The 14406-nt window shown below is 40.7% G+C and overlaps 1 protein-coding gene across 4 annotated transcripts in view; it reads left to right on the forward strand.

The window, feature by feature from the left end:
* The window catches only part of LOC122986933 (plectin-like), a 128260-nt gene that overhangs the window by 8985 nt on the left and 104869 nt on the right, over positions 1-14406 (forward strand). The window contains exon 1 of one of the 4 annotated variants that reach the window (XM_044358464.1): positions 4859-5099. The exons of the other annotated variants lie outside the window; for them this stretch is intronic. Within the exon in view, the coding sequence (XP_044214399.1) occupies positions 5009-5099 (91 nt within the window). The 5' untranslated portion in view covers positions 4859-5008. Of the gene's footprint in view, positions 1-4858; positions 5100-14406 lie in introns of those variants that run through there. 4 annotated transcript variants of the gene reach the window in all.

Raw genomic sequence — 14406 nt, forward strand, 5'->3', positions numbered from 1 at the left:
TTTCTAATCATATTCTTCAGGTTGGAGACGAGTCTTGTGTAAACTAATTGTTATGTGGGTTTTCTTTAGAAATGCTTGGCTCTACCTATTCTTGGATCTCCACGGTAGCTTATTAAATGTCATCTTATCTTAGATCAAGCTGTATGCTGATAAGTGAGCACAGCTATTGGCCTTCTTTAAGACAGCAATAACCTGTTTGCCCAGCAGGTGGCGCTTTCTATTAAAAGAGCTGGAAGCCTGAAAGTGTTCTTCCTGGAGAGCCATCAGAGTTTCTGGAAAATGTGTTTCATTTCCCACACCCATCTCAAATGGCATTGACTACATAGTGTATTCCTTGTGCCCCTGGTATTACAGTGCTCTGCCTTATTTCATGAAACAATATGTTTAATGCTCAATGAAGGAGCCTATCAGACAGAACAGCTTTATTTCTTCATTTTTTTTTACAGCTCTGACCTTTATGCCTGCCCCATTTCACGCTGAACCGGGGAAGGAATGCTGAACCACACCACCAGTCTGAAATTCTGGAAAATGAGCCATGACGAAATGTGTGGTGTGACTGGACAGATCCGAGCAAGCCATAGCAAATAACACAATAACTGCTCAGTTATACACTGTTGTGGATATCCAGAAGAGGGAGCCAGGCCTGTTTCCTTGTACTGTACATGTATGTCTATCACCAGTAGTTTTACTGTTATTACAGCAACATTGCAACATTATTGCACTATGCTAGAACAACTCTCTCAGTCTGCCATAGCCCTGGCTAATTGACAGTGAAATGTTTCAAGCCTCCAGACTGGTGATGATCAGTTGATACACTGACAAAGGTGGTTTTAGTCAGAAGAAAGAAGGAGGTGAGGAAATATCTTTTCTTTGCTGAAACACTGAACATCAAAAAGCAACAATCAGATGTCAAATATTTGCTTCAGAGGAGGGTTTTTGGAGTTCATCCTCTTAATACTCATTCTCTAATGTCTACTATTGACAATGACAGATTTTATTTGGTTTTTAAAAATCTAATTTAGAGCAAGGAGTGTATTGGTTGAAAATACAAGGAGGGAAAGGAGAAGAGTAAGATTTTTTTTTACTTTCAAACCACATCTCTACTGATAGAATAATTTCTGTTCGGTCAAAATCCAGCAAAGGATAAGTCCCTGTTTTAGTTAGAGCCTGCAATAAATTCTTCTGTAATAACAGCTGTCACACTGCTGAGAGGTATGTCATCTTCCACAGCCAGACTATCAGTCTAGCTGTTGGCCAGTATTAAACTCTTGCCTCTGTGTGTGTGTGTGTGTACACAAGGTTTTGTTTGTTTCCCCCATGGTTATTTCCATCAGCGGTGAGCTGTGCTTCAGTAATCCCCATGACTCTTGAGTATAAAAGTTGTGCTGTGATTTGTGAAGACTGGCATCTCATTCTCAGAACAGAGCGGTGTGAAAAAAGCATTAATAATGTTAATGTGACTTCTCTGGTCTTGTGAGTCAGCCTAACTAGGATATCAAACAGAAGGAGACATACCTGGAAGAAGAAACTGAGAGACTCACTGTTTACTGGACAGCTGTATAGCTTCTTGAACCACCGGGGAATGTAATAAATGGTCTGAAAGTTGCAAAATGTACTTGTAAATAGGTTGAAAATGTAAGACGTTTTAAATGGCATATGTGATACAGGATGTAAAGGATATCTTTAATTTCACAGCCTTGTTTGTTGTGTTCCGTTCATCCCAAAGAACTATTCACAGGCAAAGTATCAAATGAAGTGCAAATCCAGACACACACACATAGTATACATACTGTATAATGTATACACAAGTGTGCAGACGTACCATACCTTCATGTACCCATACCTTCAGATCTACTAATGTGGAAAGCATGTGTGTGTCCAAGTTAAAGAACATGTGCAAAAGTCTCGAGCCCCTGCGTGCACCTGTTGAGTACTGCTGAATGAGATGTGGGAAACAACCCTCAGTTCCACACGCACACCCACGCTCAGACTCACTGACATCACGAGATCATGAGCTGAGATCGGCGGCTTGACTAAATAAACAGATATCCCAAAGCCAAATTTGGTTCTTTAGTTATCTGGGAGTGGACACCATGCTAGAATCATCTAGGAAGTAACCAGTGGGAAATTTAAGTATCTCATAAGGGTGTCTAAGGATGTGAGGTTATGAGATCCTGTGTCATGTACTGTAGTAAGTGTTTAGAGTGCGTGAGGTGCTAAATGTTGAGCTTTAAACATGTCTACTTAGTTTACACTTAATTCCCAGCAGTAAAATACTGACGTGACAGTAATACTTCAGTCATCATGATTATGTCATTCTTCTGTTACGCCTTTAATGACAGATTTTCAAGATTTTATCAGGCTAATGTTTCCTCAAGTGTTTATATTTACTTCATATTAATCCATAATTGTTCTCTGTGCCTTTTAATCGTGCTTGTTTGTGCAGCCACCCACTCTTTCTTTGTTTATAATATTTTGGGAATTCTTTGTCTACTCTTTATGGGACACGTACTGTTCATGTCTTTAAAAAACTGTGTATGAACCTTGCTATTAAGAAAACATTGTGGGCATACAGTGTATCCGGAACTTTATCTCTGCCAGTAAAATTTCCTGTTAGAGTGAGTGTGGTGATATGTACACACACTCACTTCTTCAGCAGTTGTGACCAAGCAGCAGCAGCACAGAGTTTGGACGTATCGTGTTTCCTCTCAGGAAAGTGTCCTGGCTGATGTCAGGTTGGCCTTGGCCAAAGAAATTTCTGATAGTCAGCCTGAACTGCAGGGATTTTCCTTTTCCTACATCAGTCCCTTATTGTTGTGCTACAACATGCACTCCTACACAAAGCAACATGGAAATAGTGGAGGGAGATATTGTCTTTACTTCCCTCATCATTTTTATGAGGCGTGCTATGATAAAACCCCTGAACAAGATGTAGTTTTTATACTCCAACACAGTCTAGCTTGCTTGAACCATTCAATATGCACAGTATGTTTGTGTTAGATGACATGATCCTATCTCTGTTTGCCATCATCACTGTTATTAATCTATTTCGTGAGGTGCATTGATATTAATCAAAACTCATGTGGATTTGTTATGTATTGGCACAACAATCAAGCAGCTAAATTTAATTAAAATGAAGTCTTGGCTGTTACTTTTTATGGTTTTTTTTTAAACCATAATTTATTTTGGTCTGGATTGTTGTCAGCTTGGCTGGTCAGAGGGGCATCTGTTGAATATTCAGTGGCTGCCCCAACAGTTGATGTTCCCGGTGGATGTCAAGGGTATATCTGCACTGCAACTGCCTTTGAATGTATTCATCGCCCTGCAGGCTTCAACTTTATCAGTGACTGCCTGAAACATAACAGCTACCAACTGGAGTGTGTTACTGTGGCACAATCAAGATGGATGTTTTCTTTATTATGAGATTATGTCCGGTAGCGACTGGCTGCTTCCTTTTATAAAAAGTGATTGAATTGAGGCGTTGTTGAACAAAAGCTTATAAAACTGTAGCATCTTTGAAATAATAAGGAAGGACTGAGTAGTCACTCTGATTTTATCTAAGGAAACTTTCAAAGATTCTGCAGCTTCTTTAGTGATATTTATTTTGACAGAAACACAATATGGTTGTTGATTAGTGTTCATGAATTAATTGGTTACTTGTATGTAAGTGTCTTTCAAGCACATTCTTATATAGTTTTTTAGCCACTCTAGAGGCATGGCTCTAGGGATGGCAATGTTGTTCTGTTGGTCATTTGGTGCACCACTTTAGTCCAAACTGAAATATCTCAACAGTGGTGGGATGGATTGCCATGGATTTTTGTACAGGTGGTCATTGTGCCTAGAGGATAAAGCCTGCTGACTTTGGTGATCCTCTGACTTTACCTCTAGAGCCATCGACAGGACAGGTTTTCACTCATCCAGTAAAATGTGTCAACATCTACTTGATGGATTGGCGCAAAATATTGTACAGATGTTCATGGTTCCAAGACAATGTATCCTAATGACTTTGGTTAACCCTCGACTATTCCTCTAGTGCCACGATGAAGCTGACATTAGTAGTCTGACAACTGGTGGGATTACCGTTAATTTGGTAGAAACATTAACCTCCAGCTCAGGATGAAATGTAATCACTTTAGTGATTCCCTGACTTTTCATCAAGTCAAATTAAAAAAACCCAATTAAAATACTTTGGTTCATGACCAAAAATGTGCAAAACTTACATTCCCACGAGCCTCATACTTTGTGTACTTTGTGTTTGGTGCCACTGTTTGGTGTTACCATGCTAACATGCTAAATTAAGTTGTGAACATAGTTAACATTATACCTACTAAACATCAGAATGTTAACATTGTCATTGTGAGCATGTTAACATGCTGTTAGCACTACCTCAAAGCACTGCTGTGCCCTGTGTACAGCCTCATAGTGCAGCTAGCATGGCTGTAGACTCTTAGTCTTGCTATTTAGATTTATAATCAAAAGATGATTTCTCAAACACAAGGAGCAACACAGAGCCCTGAGTATTTTATGTAGTTACACACTACATATTTGAATGTTTTTCTGACAGTAAGAGAAGTGTATCTGTGCTTTGGTGATCTGACACAAATTGATTACCATCCATCACAGTCTAATTCAGTTGAAGTGTTACCAGAGAGCCTTATGCTTCTCTGCTTTCCTTGCTGCTGTGCTTGTGCTTGGCAAGCAGCACACTGTAAGCGTGTGCCTGCTGGTCCAGTCTGTGTATCTTTAAGGGGAGGGGCCTGACATTTATATTAGTATTTCTGAGCCAGGCTATGGGAGGGTGCATGGGGAGGGGGTGGAGGTGGTGCTGGGCTGTGGAATGAAGTTGGGAGCTGTGGAGGGTTCACACACAGCTGAGAGAGCAGACAGAGGACAGCACAGGCTGCCTCACACACATCCAAACGCACAGAGACACAGAGGAAGAAGCTGACCTAAAAGGAAGAGGACGAACCAGCGGTGAGGAGGAGGAGGAGAAGAAGAGGGTGAGAGCATGGCCATGTACGAACCCGCCTACCTGCCTCCGAACGCAGAAGAGCAGGACTTCATCCAAGCTTATGAAAATGTCAGAGAAAAGTATAAAGGTGAGAGTCTGCACTCACATTATGACAGCTACTGCACGACTACATATGATGATGGAAGGGGAGGGTCTTATTCATTTGTCTATGTTTGGTATTATTGACTCTGCACAGGTGCAAACATGTGACTGCACCTTGCTATGCCTTTGATCGCACTGGCTGCTGTGTGTGTGTGTGTGTGTGTCTGTCTGTCTGTTAATGTTAATGGAACAGAGGGGCAGCTATGCACGCTGCATCTCCTAAATGCTGAGAGGTTTATTGATTGTCACACATGTTCGCTGTCACTCTTCCAGCCTGCCTCTCTGAGAGTATGTTGCTGTTGTGAGAGTCCACAGGATTTACAGGATTGCTTCACTTTGATATGTGACCGTAGCAACCATCCCACTCTGCCGACCTCTGACCTTGATGAGACTAAGAGGGGGTTTTAGTTTAAATCTCAGTGCTCTGCTGATTGTTATCCTGTATTCAGTCACAACAGAGGACATTAACAGGTGCTGCCGAGCAACAGAGAAATTCATTAATACACCACAGGGAATTCATGCTTTTCCTCTTCGATTTTCATCTCATTTTATCCTTTTATCCTTTTATCTCCTCAAGTGTGCAGCTCAGCATGCTTTTGCTGGATTATGGTTATCATAGGCTACATAGTTTCTTTCTTTCTGCCTTTTTTGGAAATCTTCACATAGCACAGATATTAATGAGAGTAAGATTGAGATTTGAAGGATGAAGTTGAGTTAGTTCCGGCAGGTGAAGAGCAACATCTACAAGCGAGTCATCTATCCCTACACTTGGCTGACTTTCGCTTTTCTTTTCTCTCTGCCTGCGTCATGTCAGAGGAGGTGAGGAGCTTCCTCCAGGTGCTTTCAATTTGAAGTTTTGTTGAGCTATTCCTGTCCCATGTCTGATATTATGATACTCCTCCACTTTTCCTTTCACTAGATGTTTTTCCTACTACTGTACATGTTTCATCCCCTCCGTTCCAACCAACAGATCATCAAGAAGAGGGAGAGCTCCTCTATAAATATTGCCCCAGTTTTCTTTTTTCTTTTTTTTTTTCTCGTTGTGAGAACCTTGCGAATGAGCTTGTGCTGAATCACTGTTGGGGTTTTCTGTGGATCAGCATGTTCGCATGTTTTTCTTTGTCACTTGGTCTATTTGTGTAGACATCTTGTATCTTTTTTAGAATGCTGCTGCACGTAGCATTTTTAACGTCTGTAAAGCATTAGCGCATCGATTTTAGATGCCAGAATAATTACTGTAAACAAACAGAACCACAGCCAAGTAGATTACACCAGCAGCCTCTTCGCAGTGTATCGTAGGGGTTGGATTTGGTAGAAGTTGTTTGCTTTGTGACACAAAACAGGAGGCGGGGGGGTGGGGGGGGTGGCGGGGGGGTGGGGGAGGTGGCGGGGGGATGGGGGGTGCTGTTCTCCAGTGCAAACAGAGCAGAAGATTTGGCTAGGGATTTGTGGAAAGAGTGAATGACTAATTCTATCTAACATGTATTGTAAAGTATAGCTGACATACCAGAGAATAGGAGAGGATAAATATGTATTGATACAACATCAAAATGCATTAAGTGTGCATGGCTCTATATGTGAGTGTGTGTGTTTCAGGTCTCAGTTTGTTGTGCTGTTTCTGTACCAGGAGGTAATGGGAAGCAGGAGCTGGCTCTGTGGCAGGTGTTTATTTTCCAGACGTTCCTCTGTGTTCCCTCCTCGACAGCGTGTATGCTCCACTGAAGTCCTGCTCTCCTTATTAAGGCACACTGATGACACAGCCAATGAGAGAGCTTTCTCATTTTGTTACCTTTTCTCTCTCCTTTTTAAAAGAATATTAAAAAATATCATGTTTCTCATATATTTTTGGGAACATTCTTGCTTATACTTCAGAATCCGACTAAATCATGACTCACAATATCAGCTATATGTGTGTAGAACATGGTAAGCTTCAGGGAGAATTTGTAAACCCATGAATTCTTATCTACTCTCATTGAGTCACCATACATCATAATAGACCTGCAGTGTGGTTTTAAAGGTTGTACGTGTGTCGATGTACCTACTGATGCTTGATAATGGAAAGTATTTGGTTCGTAAACATTCTCAAGGTACCCAGCGGTATGAATGTCTCTGTGTTGCTTAGATACTCATCTTTATCCTCTCAGAATATAACCACACTGTCCTGAATACCTGTCCTTGTTCATATTCTCCACTGACCTGGTTTTATCTTGACCGAGGCCAGTCACTCCACTCTTTTTCCCAGTAACAGATTCGTTTTATGTTTCAAGAAATATGTCTTCCAAGACCCACATACTAGATCAAGTGAGGAACACGCCAATAGTTGGTGCCAAAACATTGGGATGGCTCTATAGCCTCTAGACACACCACAATTATGAGTGGATGTTATGTAAAACCTTTACTGGATGTTAGAAAGCTGTCTCATGGTATCTTCAACATGCTGCCATTCAAAGACAGCATTTGCCTATGTAAATGCTGATGCCTTCTAGATATAGCACACGCGTTCCAGGTGTGGGTGTTTGCCTATCAGGGCGCTGTGAGACAATTCTTTCTTGTAGGGAAAGTGACTGGTCCCCACCCCCTCCCCCCATTGGCATAACTGGTGTTTCTGTATTTCTCTTAAATGCCATATCTAGCCATAACAAAGAGGATGTTATTACTTGTCCTCCCTCCCTCTCTGTGGTGTCATTGTGTGTTTATCTCTTTTGATGTAATGAAATGATATTTTTTAAAAGTATTTTTTGCATATTTTTCTCAGCTCTGAAGGCTATAGCTGTGTTTGTGGAGGAAGAATATGACCCTCTTTCTGTTTTTGGTGATCTTTAAGCAAGTCTTATCTGATAGCAGACAATGGAAAAGGCAGTGTAAAGACTAGAAGCTACTGAGGTACAATTTCAATGTTTTTTTAATTGTGAAATACTAGATATAATAACTTTAATACTGTTGTTTAATACTGTTTGGATAATAATATTACCCAAACATGATCATATACAATTATAGTTAATCAGCCAGTCTGCTCTTTATATTGTAACTCACTGCTGTCTCATTGCCTGCTCTAAATTGTAGCCGGCTGGACGGTAAAGGCCTGGCTGTCTTCCCACTGTCCTCTAATGCAATTTGTGTTAGCAGCTGATGCCGATGTTACTGGGCCACCTGAGTGGGGGATTGCCCTGTTCATGTCGGGTGGACTGCTGAGGGTGCGCAGCCACGACTGGCATCCATATTTTGCCCCAGTGTGTGTCCTGCAAAGCCCTGTCCTATGCCCTACAGGGCTTAAAATAACCCCTAAATATAGCCACAGACATGTTCAGCTAGCCAATTAAAGTGTTATTTTTGGCATTCTTGATTGCCTGCTTAGGGTAATTTAAATTCCAGTTTCTTGGCTGTAAAAATCAAACATTTGTGAATTATTAAGCCAAGTCTAGCTTTGGTTTGCATAGAAGAAACAGTAGTGTTTGACAAGAATAGAAAATATTTTTCAAGTCATAATGAAGTCATAAATGCATGAAGGCTTCTATCATCGCCATCCCTTTTTGGCCAATACATACTAATAGTGTAGCTATCTTTATCAATGACTTCTATTTACAGGATGTGTCATTGTGTGAGGTGTAAAGTGGTGTGGGAAGTAGTCTGTCACATTTGTGAATGAATGAAAAGCCGAGAGTCAACTGAGTATGTATGTATGCTTAAGTAATGTATATTTAAAACTCACTGTTGGGTGTGTGTCTGTTTAAAGCTGCTGAGTCACCTCATAGGTTTGGTTTTCCCATCAGCCACTTGTGACTGGCCAGAACTTAGATAGATACTAAAACCAGTGAAGTCTTTCGCTTTTCTATTTCCTGTACTGCTGCTATGAAAAATGATTTATATTAGAAAAGCTATATCAGCTTCCTGAGTGGTGGCATATATCGCAATTGCATATGACATATTTTCTTTCGCCAGCTTTTCCCGTGCATTGCACAGTCTTATGTTGGCTGGCTGCCACAGGGTGAGAAGTGTTGATATAGAGGTCAGAGGGAATTAATTGGTGTTAGAGAGGCCTTCAGAAAAGCACTTAACCTCCAACAACTAGATGTGGATCTACTTACTTTATATTGTTGTCTGAGGCCAAGAAGGTGGTGTTTTGGTTCAAACAAATGCATTTTCTGTTTCACACATCAACTTCTACTTCAGTCACAGATTTCTTACAGAATTTCTTTCATTACATTACAGAGAGACTGACACATATTAGCAGTAGGACAATGCTAGCAAGAAAGAATGGGAGATGGTGAGAGTCATCTCTATCACACATCCAACATGCCTTGTGGCTGCATTGCATTTGGGTCTATGCCATCCACCTGGAGAGTAGAGAGTTATCTCTGCCTTTCGTATGTTGTATTTGCATCTCTACCAACTGTCAGGTATTATCCCTGCTAGAAATTTTTTCAGTCACAAGAACCTCAACAAAATTACAGTAGGAGTCTAAAGCCACACTAGCAGCTCTGTCAAGCTGTACCATGCTAACATGCTCACAATGTCGCTTAACATACTGAAAGTCTACTTGGCATGTTCACCATCTTTGTTTAGTGTGTTTGCATGCTAACATTTATGATTTGCAAAATAAGTAACACTAAACCCAATTACAGCAGATGCTAATGTGAATGTCATTAGTTTTGCAGGCACTTGGCCATAAACCATCTAAAAAAACAAAAATATTGGCCTGATTATTACGTTATATAAAAAGTGAAGGGGTCACCAAAGTTCAGTTCCATCAAATAGTTGTTGAGATATTTCAGTCAGACTGACTACCCAACCAACATTTCTATCCCTAGAGCCATGCTAGCGTGGCTTAAAAACAAACCTACCTACTACACAATTTTTAGAAACCTAAATAAATTTAAGTAAATATAACTTTTATGCATGGGTCTTCATAACTGCCAGTAACATCAATTAAACTTGTACAGTATATTTTCCTCCCCCCACTGCAGTAAGCTGTTTTTTGCTGGAACCCACTCTGGCCACTACTACTACAAACACAAAGTGCTGAATTCATATTGAGGTCAGCCATATGCAGACGTCAGTGCCAGGTGAAATGCTCATGGAAAGTAGGCCGTTGGTAGAGAAATCTGTGTATTTGGCGTAATACGTCTATATTCAGTTGCATGACATTTTAGGACATTTCCCCTCATTGCAGGGCAGCCAAACGGTGCCTTTTCAGAGCTCAAGCTGCCAGTTACCCGCCGTGCAAACCAAAAAGGAAAAGGAAAATCTTGGTAATGGAACTTTTCTGTTTCTGTATTTCTTTCTAATACAACAGCAGAAATGAAGCAAGCACATTTAACTCATGCAGGGTGTGTCTCTGTGTAGCATATGTGTGGATCAGAAAGTGCTTAGCTTTGTCTGTTTTGCCATGTTGCTGTGCTGTGAGAGCTGTCAGATTTGTGCAGCAAAAAAGAGTGGGGCTGTTCCTTTTTTTTTGGGTCACTTTATTTTTTTCATGTGTGTCAGCATCCTGCTGCCTGGGATAGATTAGCAGTGACACACAACTAAAGTCAGAGGTTACGCTGGGGCAGGGCTTGAAAAGCTCAACAGTGCTGGGATTCCTTTAGGGCCTTTTAAGGGAGCGAGAGGAGCTCCAGAGGGATGATTCCCCAATCTGTCGGCCTTCCTGTCAAACACTCAATGATTTTGCAGAACAGAAGCTGCTGTTCTTTTATGCCTGGATCTCTGGTGTTTTATGTCTGTTAGTGTGTGTGTGTGTGTGTGTGTGTAAGAGATGGTGAGAGAGAGAGACAGAAAGGAGCTAAATAAAAATGAAGCTGGATGCAGAGGTGTACACACACACACAGATTCAGAAAACAGTGTATACAGAGATAACATATCACAAAATCAGATTTTTGTCCATTTCCAGTTAATGTTAATGATTCCCAGTGGGAATTCTGGTTGCTGCCATGTGCTTTTTGGATACAGTAATTTAGAAAGCATCCTATCTACGCTAGTGATGTTTTTTCTGTTGACTGTAAGTGAATAATTCATTAAAGGGAAATTCCAGTTTCAAACAGATCCAGTTCCTGTTGGTAATAACAACTTTGTACTCACCAAGTTAAATGCTGAGATTTTAGAACGTGGCAACATCGCTAAAAAGAAGTCAGACAGGGTAAGAAACATTAGCTATCAGATGATCATAGATGTTTTAAACAAACTCCCTGGTTAGCCAAACTAATTTTACAGGCAAAAACAAAGGTGAGCAGTAATATTACAACCCACACTGTCTATTGTAAACATCCATAAAATTTTACAGACTCCTGACTTGCTGGTCCTGTGCAGTGACTGATTATTACCAACGTTTTGGGAACATTTGCATTCAGTTTGTTGTCCCGTCTAACTTTGTTGTAGCATTTCTGCCTGTTCCCAGATATCAATCATTCCTTTGGTGAGTACATAATAGTAACCTTTTTTATTTAACAAATGAAATGCAACCTTCTTTGTTTCAGGATGTCTCAATACTGATGTGCAATGGGAATTACCCAGCTTCACGGATGTGCAAGTCAGCAGTTTTTTTTTTTTTTTTTTTTTCAAATCTTTTGTTGCTACCTTTCACTTCCAATGTACAAGCTTAGCTTTGGACTCTTAGATGTATGTCTTCTCCTTCACAATCTAATATGATGCGAATGTATAAAGACCTCACACACATTCGGTCATAACCCATTTAAACTCCACCGTTCAAAGTCATGCTCCTGCCTGAACGTATGACATTGCTGAGTCAGACAGATGTGTATCTGTCTCACTGTTTAATACGGCACAGCAGTCCTTTTGATAGCAGATGAAGTTGTCCCACTGATAATCCTATTTAATCTGACATGTTGTTTGCTTTCAGACCGCATAAATTCTGCTTGACTAGCAGACTGAGTGGCAGCTGTCAGTTCATGATATCTTTATGCATTGCATCGGAGCACCAAAACTTTCAGTTTGCAGCTTGTCAGTGTTGGACTTGTGCCTTCAGCCTTACTGCTGCTCTTTTTACACAAACCAGGGGTACTGTGATATTTTAGTGTTTGGAGTTTCTCCCTGATTTTTTACAAGGGCTGAGACACATGGTTTTGTGGCCTGAAAGGAAAAAAAAGAGTGTGGAAAACACATTTGTGTGGAAAATACTGAAGTCCTAACACCTGGGTTTTGTGTGACACAAAGACTCTCTGTGCCTCCACTGCTTTGTACTGCAGGGCAGGGCTGCAACGCTTTATTAAGTCAAGTATTAGTCTGGGATTGTAGCTTTAAGGCTCCAATGAGCTATGAAAAAGTTAACGGGGAAAACATAAACATCCTGATGTGCTACAGATTAGCACACAAATATGCGCACACACTCACATACTATTGCTGCAACATACTACTGTAGATGGAAAGGTCTTTTAAAATGTAGAGGAGTCACTACCTCCATAACAGGGAGAACATTCCCTCCCCCTCATTTCCCAACCTTCCCATCTCAAATGATCTATTAAACTGTATGTGTGCATGAACACAACTGTATATGTGCGAGAGTAAAAAAAAAGATATATTGGTGGATATGGAGAGATATGTGTTGACCCAAAGAGGAAAGAAATGTCAGTGTTTCTCAATGAAAGTTCATTCAATATCCCATTTTTAGTGTTCTGTCTTTGAGGAATCTTAGATATTTTTTTCACATTTATCCCATTTAAGTGTTGCTGACTTTTCACAAGCCGTTCTCAGGTCTTATTTCTAAATTTAAAATTTGGAATGTCTTAAATCCAGTCACTGCAGGTGTTATTTTCACCACACAATGACAGGTGTTTGGCCTTCTCCTGAGACTGCCACTGTAGAATTTCAGAATAGGAGTTGGAAACGCATGTCTGATCTTTAAAAAAAGCTGTTTTGCCAACAACCTTTTCTCTATTCAAGTGCTCAAATTGGTCTTGAATTTAATTCCATTCCGTGTCCGAATTTTGGAAATGGTGTGATGGTGCCACAGCAGACTATGCTGGTTCTACCTTCCCAGCATAAACCCCAACTACTTTTCACAGATGCAATTTGAAATGAATCAGACAAATTAGGATAAAAATTCTGTGAATGCTGACAGCGTATTTGCTGTTTCACATACTCCTGTAGTAATTGAAGTACCATCTGTTCCAGCGTGGCTGGAATTAATAGAAACGTCTGTGTTCTCATGTGAAGGAGCACTCTGTTGCGGAGAGACAAGAACTTTTTGATAGCTGGAGTAATTTTATTCACATTGAATACTGTCCAGATCCTTCTGGAAGCCAGAGCAAGTGGAAGCATTTCCACTGTGTTGCCAATGAGACTTAAATAGACTTAGAGGTTATTACATTCAAAGTGAGTGATACTGGAAATACCCCTTCACACATGATCTGATGCGGGGTGATGTGTATTAACAGGTAATGATGTGTGCTAGTGTGTATGTATGTATGAGTGTGTCGGTCTATTTCTTGGTCAGCCCTGTCCGGACACTGAAATGCAATGAGTTTATTGCTGGTCAGTGGTATTCAGGGCAACTGGAGCCGGTGTGACAGTCACCACACTGACCAGGAATGTCACAGCAGGTCACCCCACACAGCTGACGGGGGGAATGTGCCCAACGTGCACACACGCGCACAAACACACCAAGATTTTACATTAGGTTTCCCACTAATCTTTCCACATGCACACACACACACCCTGGGAGACAACAAACATGCCACAAGGAATAACTTGTTACATTCTACCCTTTTAGCAGGTCACGTAATCTTGTTTGGTCTAAGATACCAGAAGATGAAGGAGTAAAGCTTGTTAACAATTCCAAATACCTTTCACAATCATTCTCTTCTGCTTTGACAGAAGATGCAGCTAGTTAAAAACTGCCCTAAATGGCATTGCTGGCTTCACGGATTCCCCAAAAATGGTTACACAAACCGGTGTTACATAAAAGGCATGTTTTGTTTCATAGATAAAACAAACTCCTGAGATGATAGACTGCTGCTAAACTAAACAGGGCCTCCTGTGCGTTCATGCGTCCATTGACCACTGGGTCTCTAAGGGGTGTGGTAGCTCTCCCTCAAACCAGAGGTCAAACAGCAAACTCTGGAAAAAAGTGCCTGTTTGTTTTCTTATCTCAAATCATTGCTAATTCTGCCCTTCCTGTAATACTGAAGCTGCACTTTGACATAGTTGTTGTGTCAGGAAATATAGCACTGTGAGGCTGCAGCAACCTTTCATCTGGTCAAGGTTGTCCCTGAAATGTTTGAATAGTTCATATGCATGGGATGAGCCCGGTTTGTAATATTTTACCTTTCTCTCATGAAGTT

The sequence above is a fragment of the Thunnus albacares genome, chromosome 8, assembly GCF_914725855.1.
Source record: "Thunnus albacares chromosome 8, fThuAlb1.1, whole genome shotgun sequence".
Taxonomy (NCBI): domain Eukaryota; kingdom Metazoa; phylum Chordata; class Actinopteri; order Scombriformes; family Scombridae; genus Thunnus; species Thunnus albacares.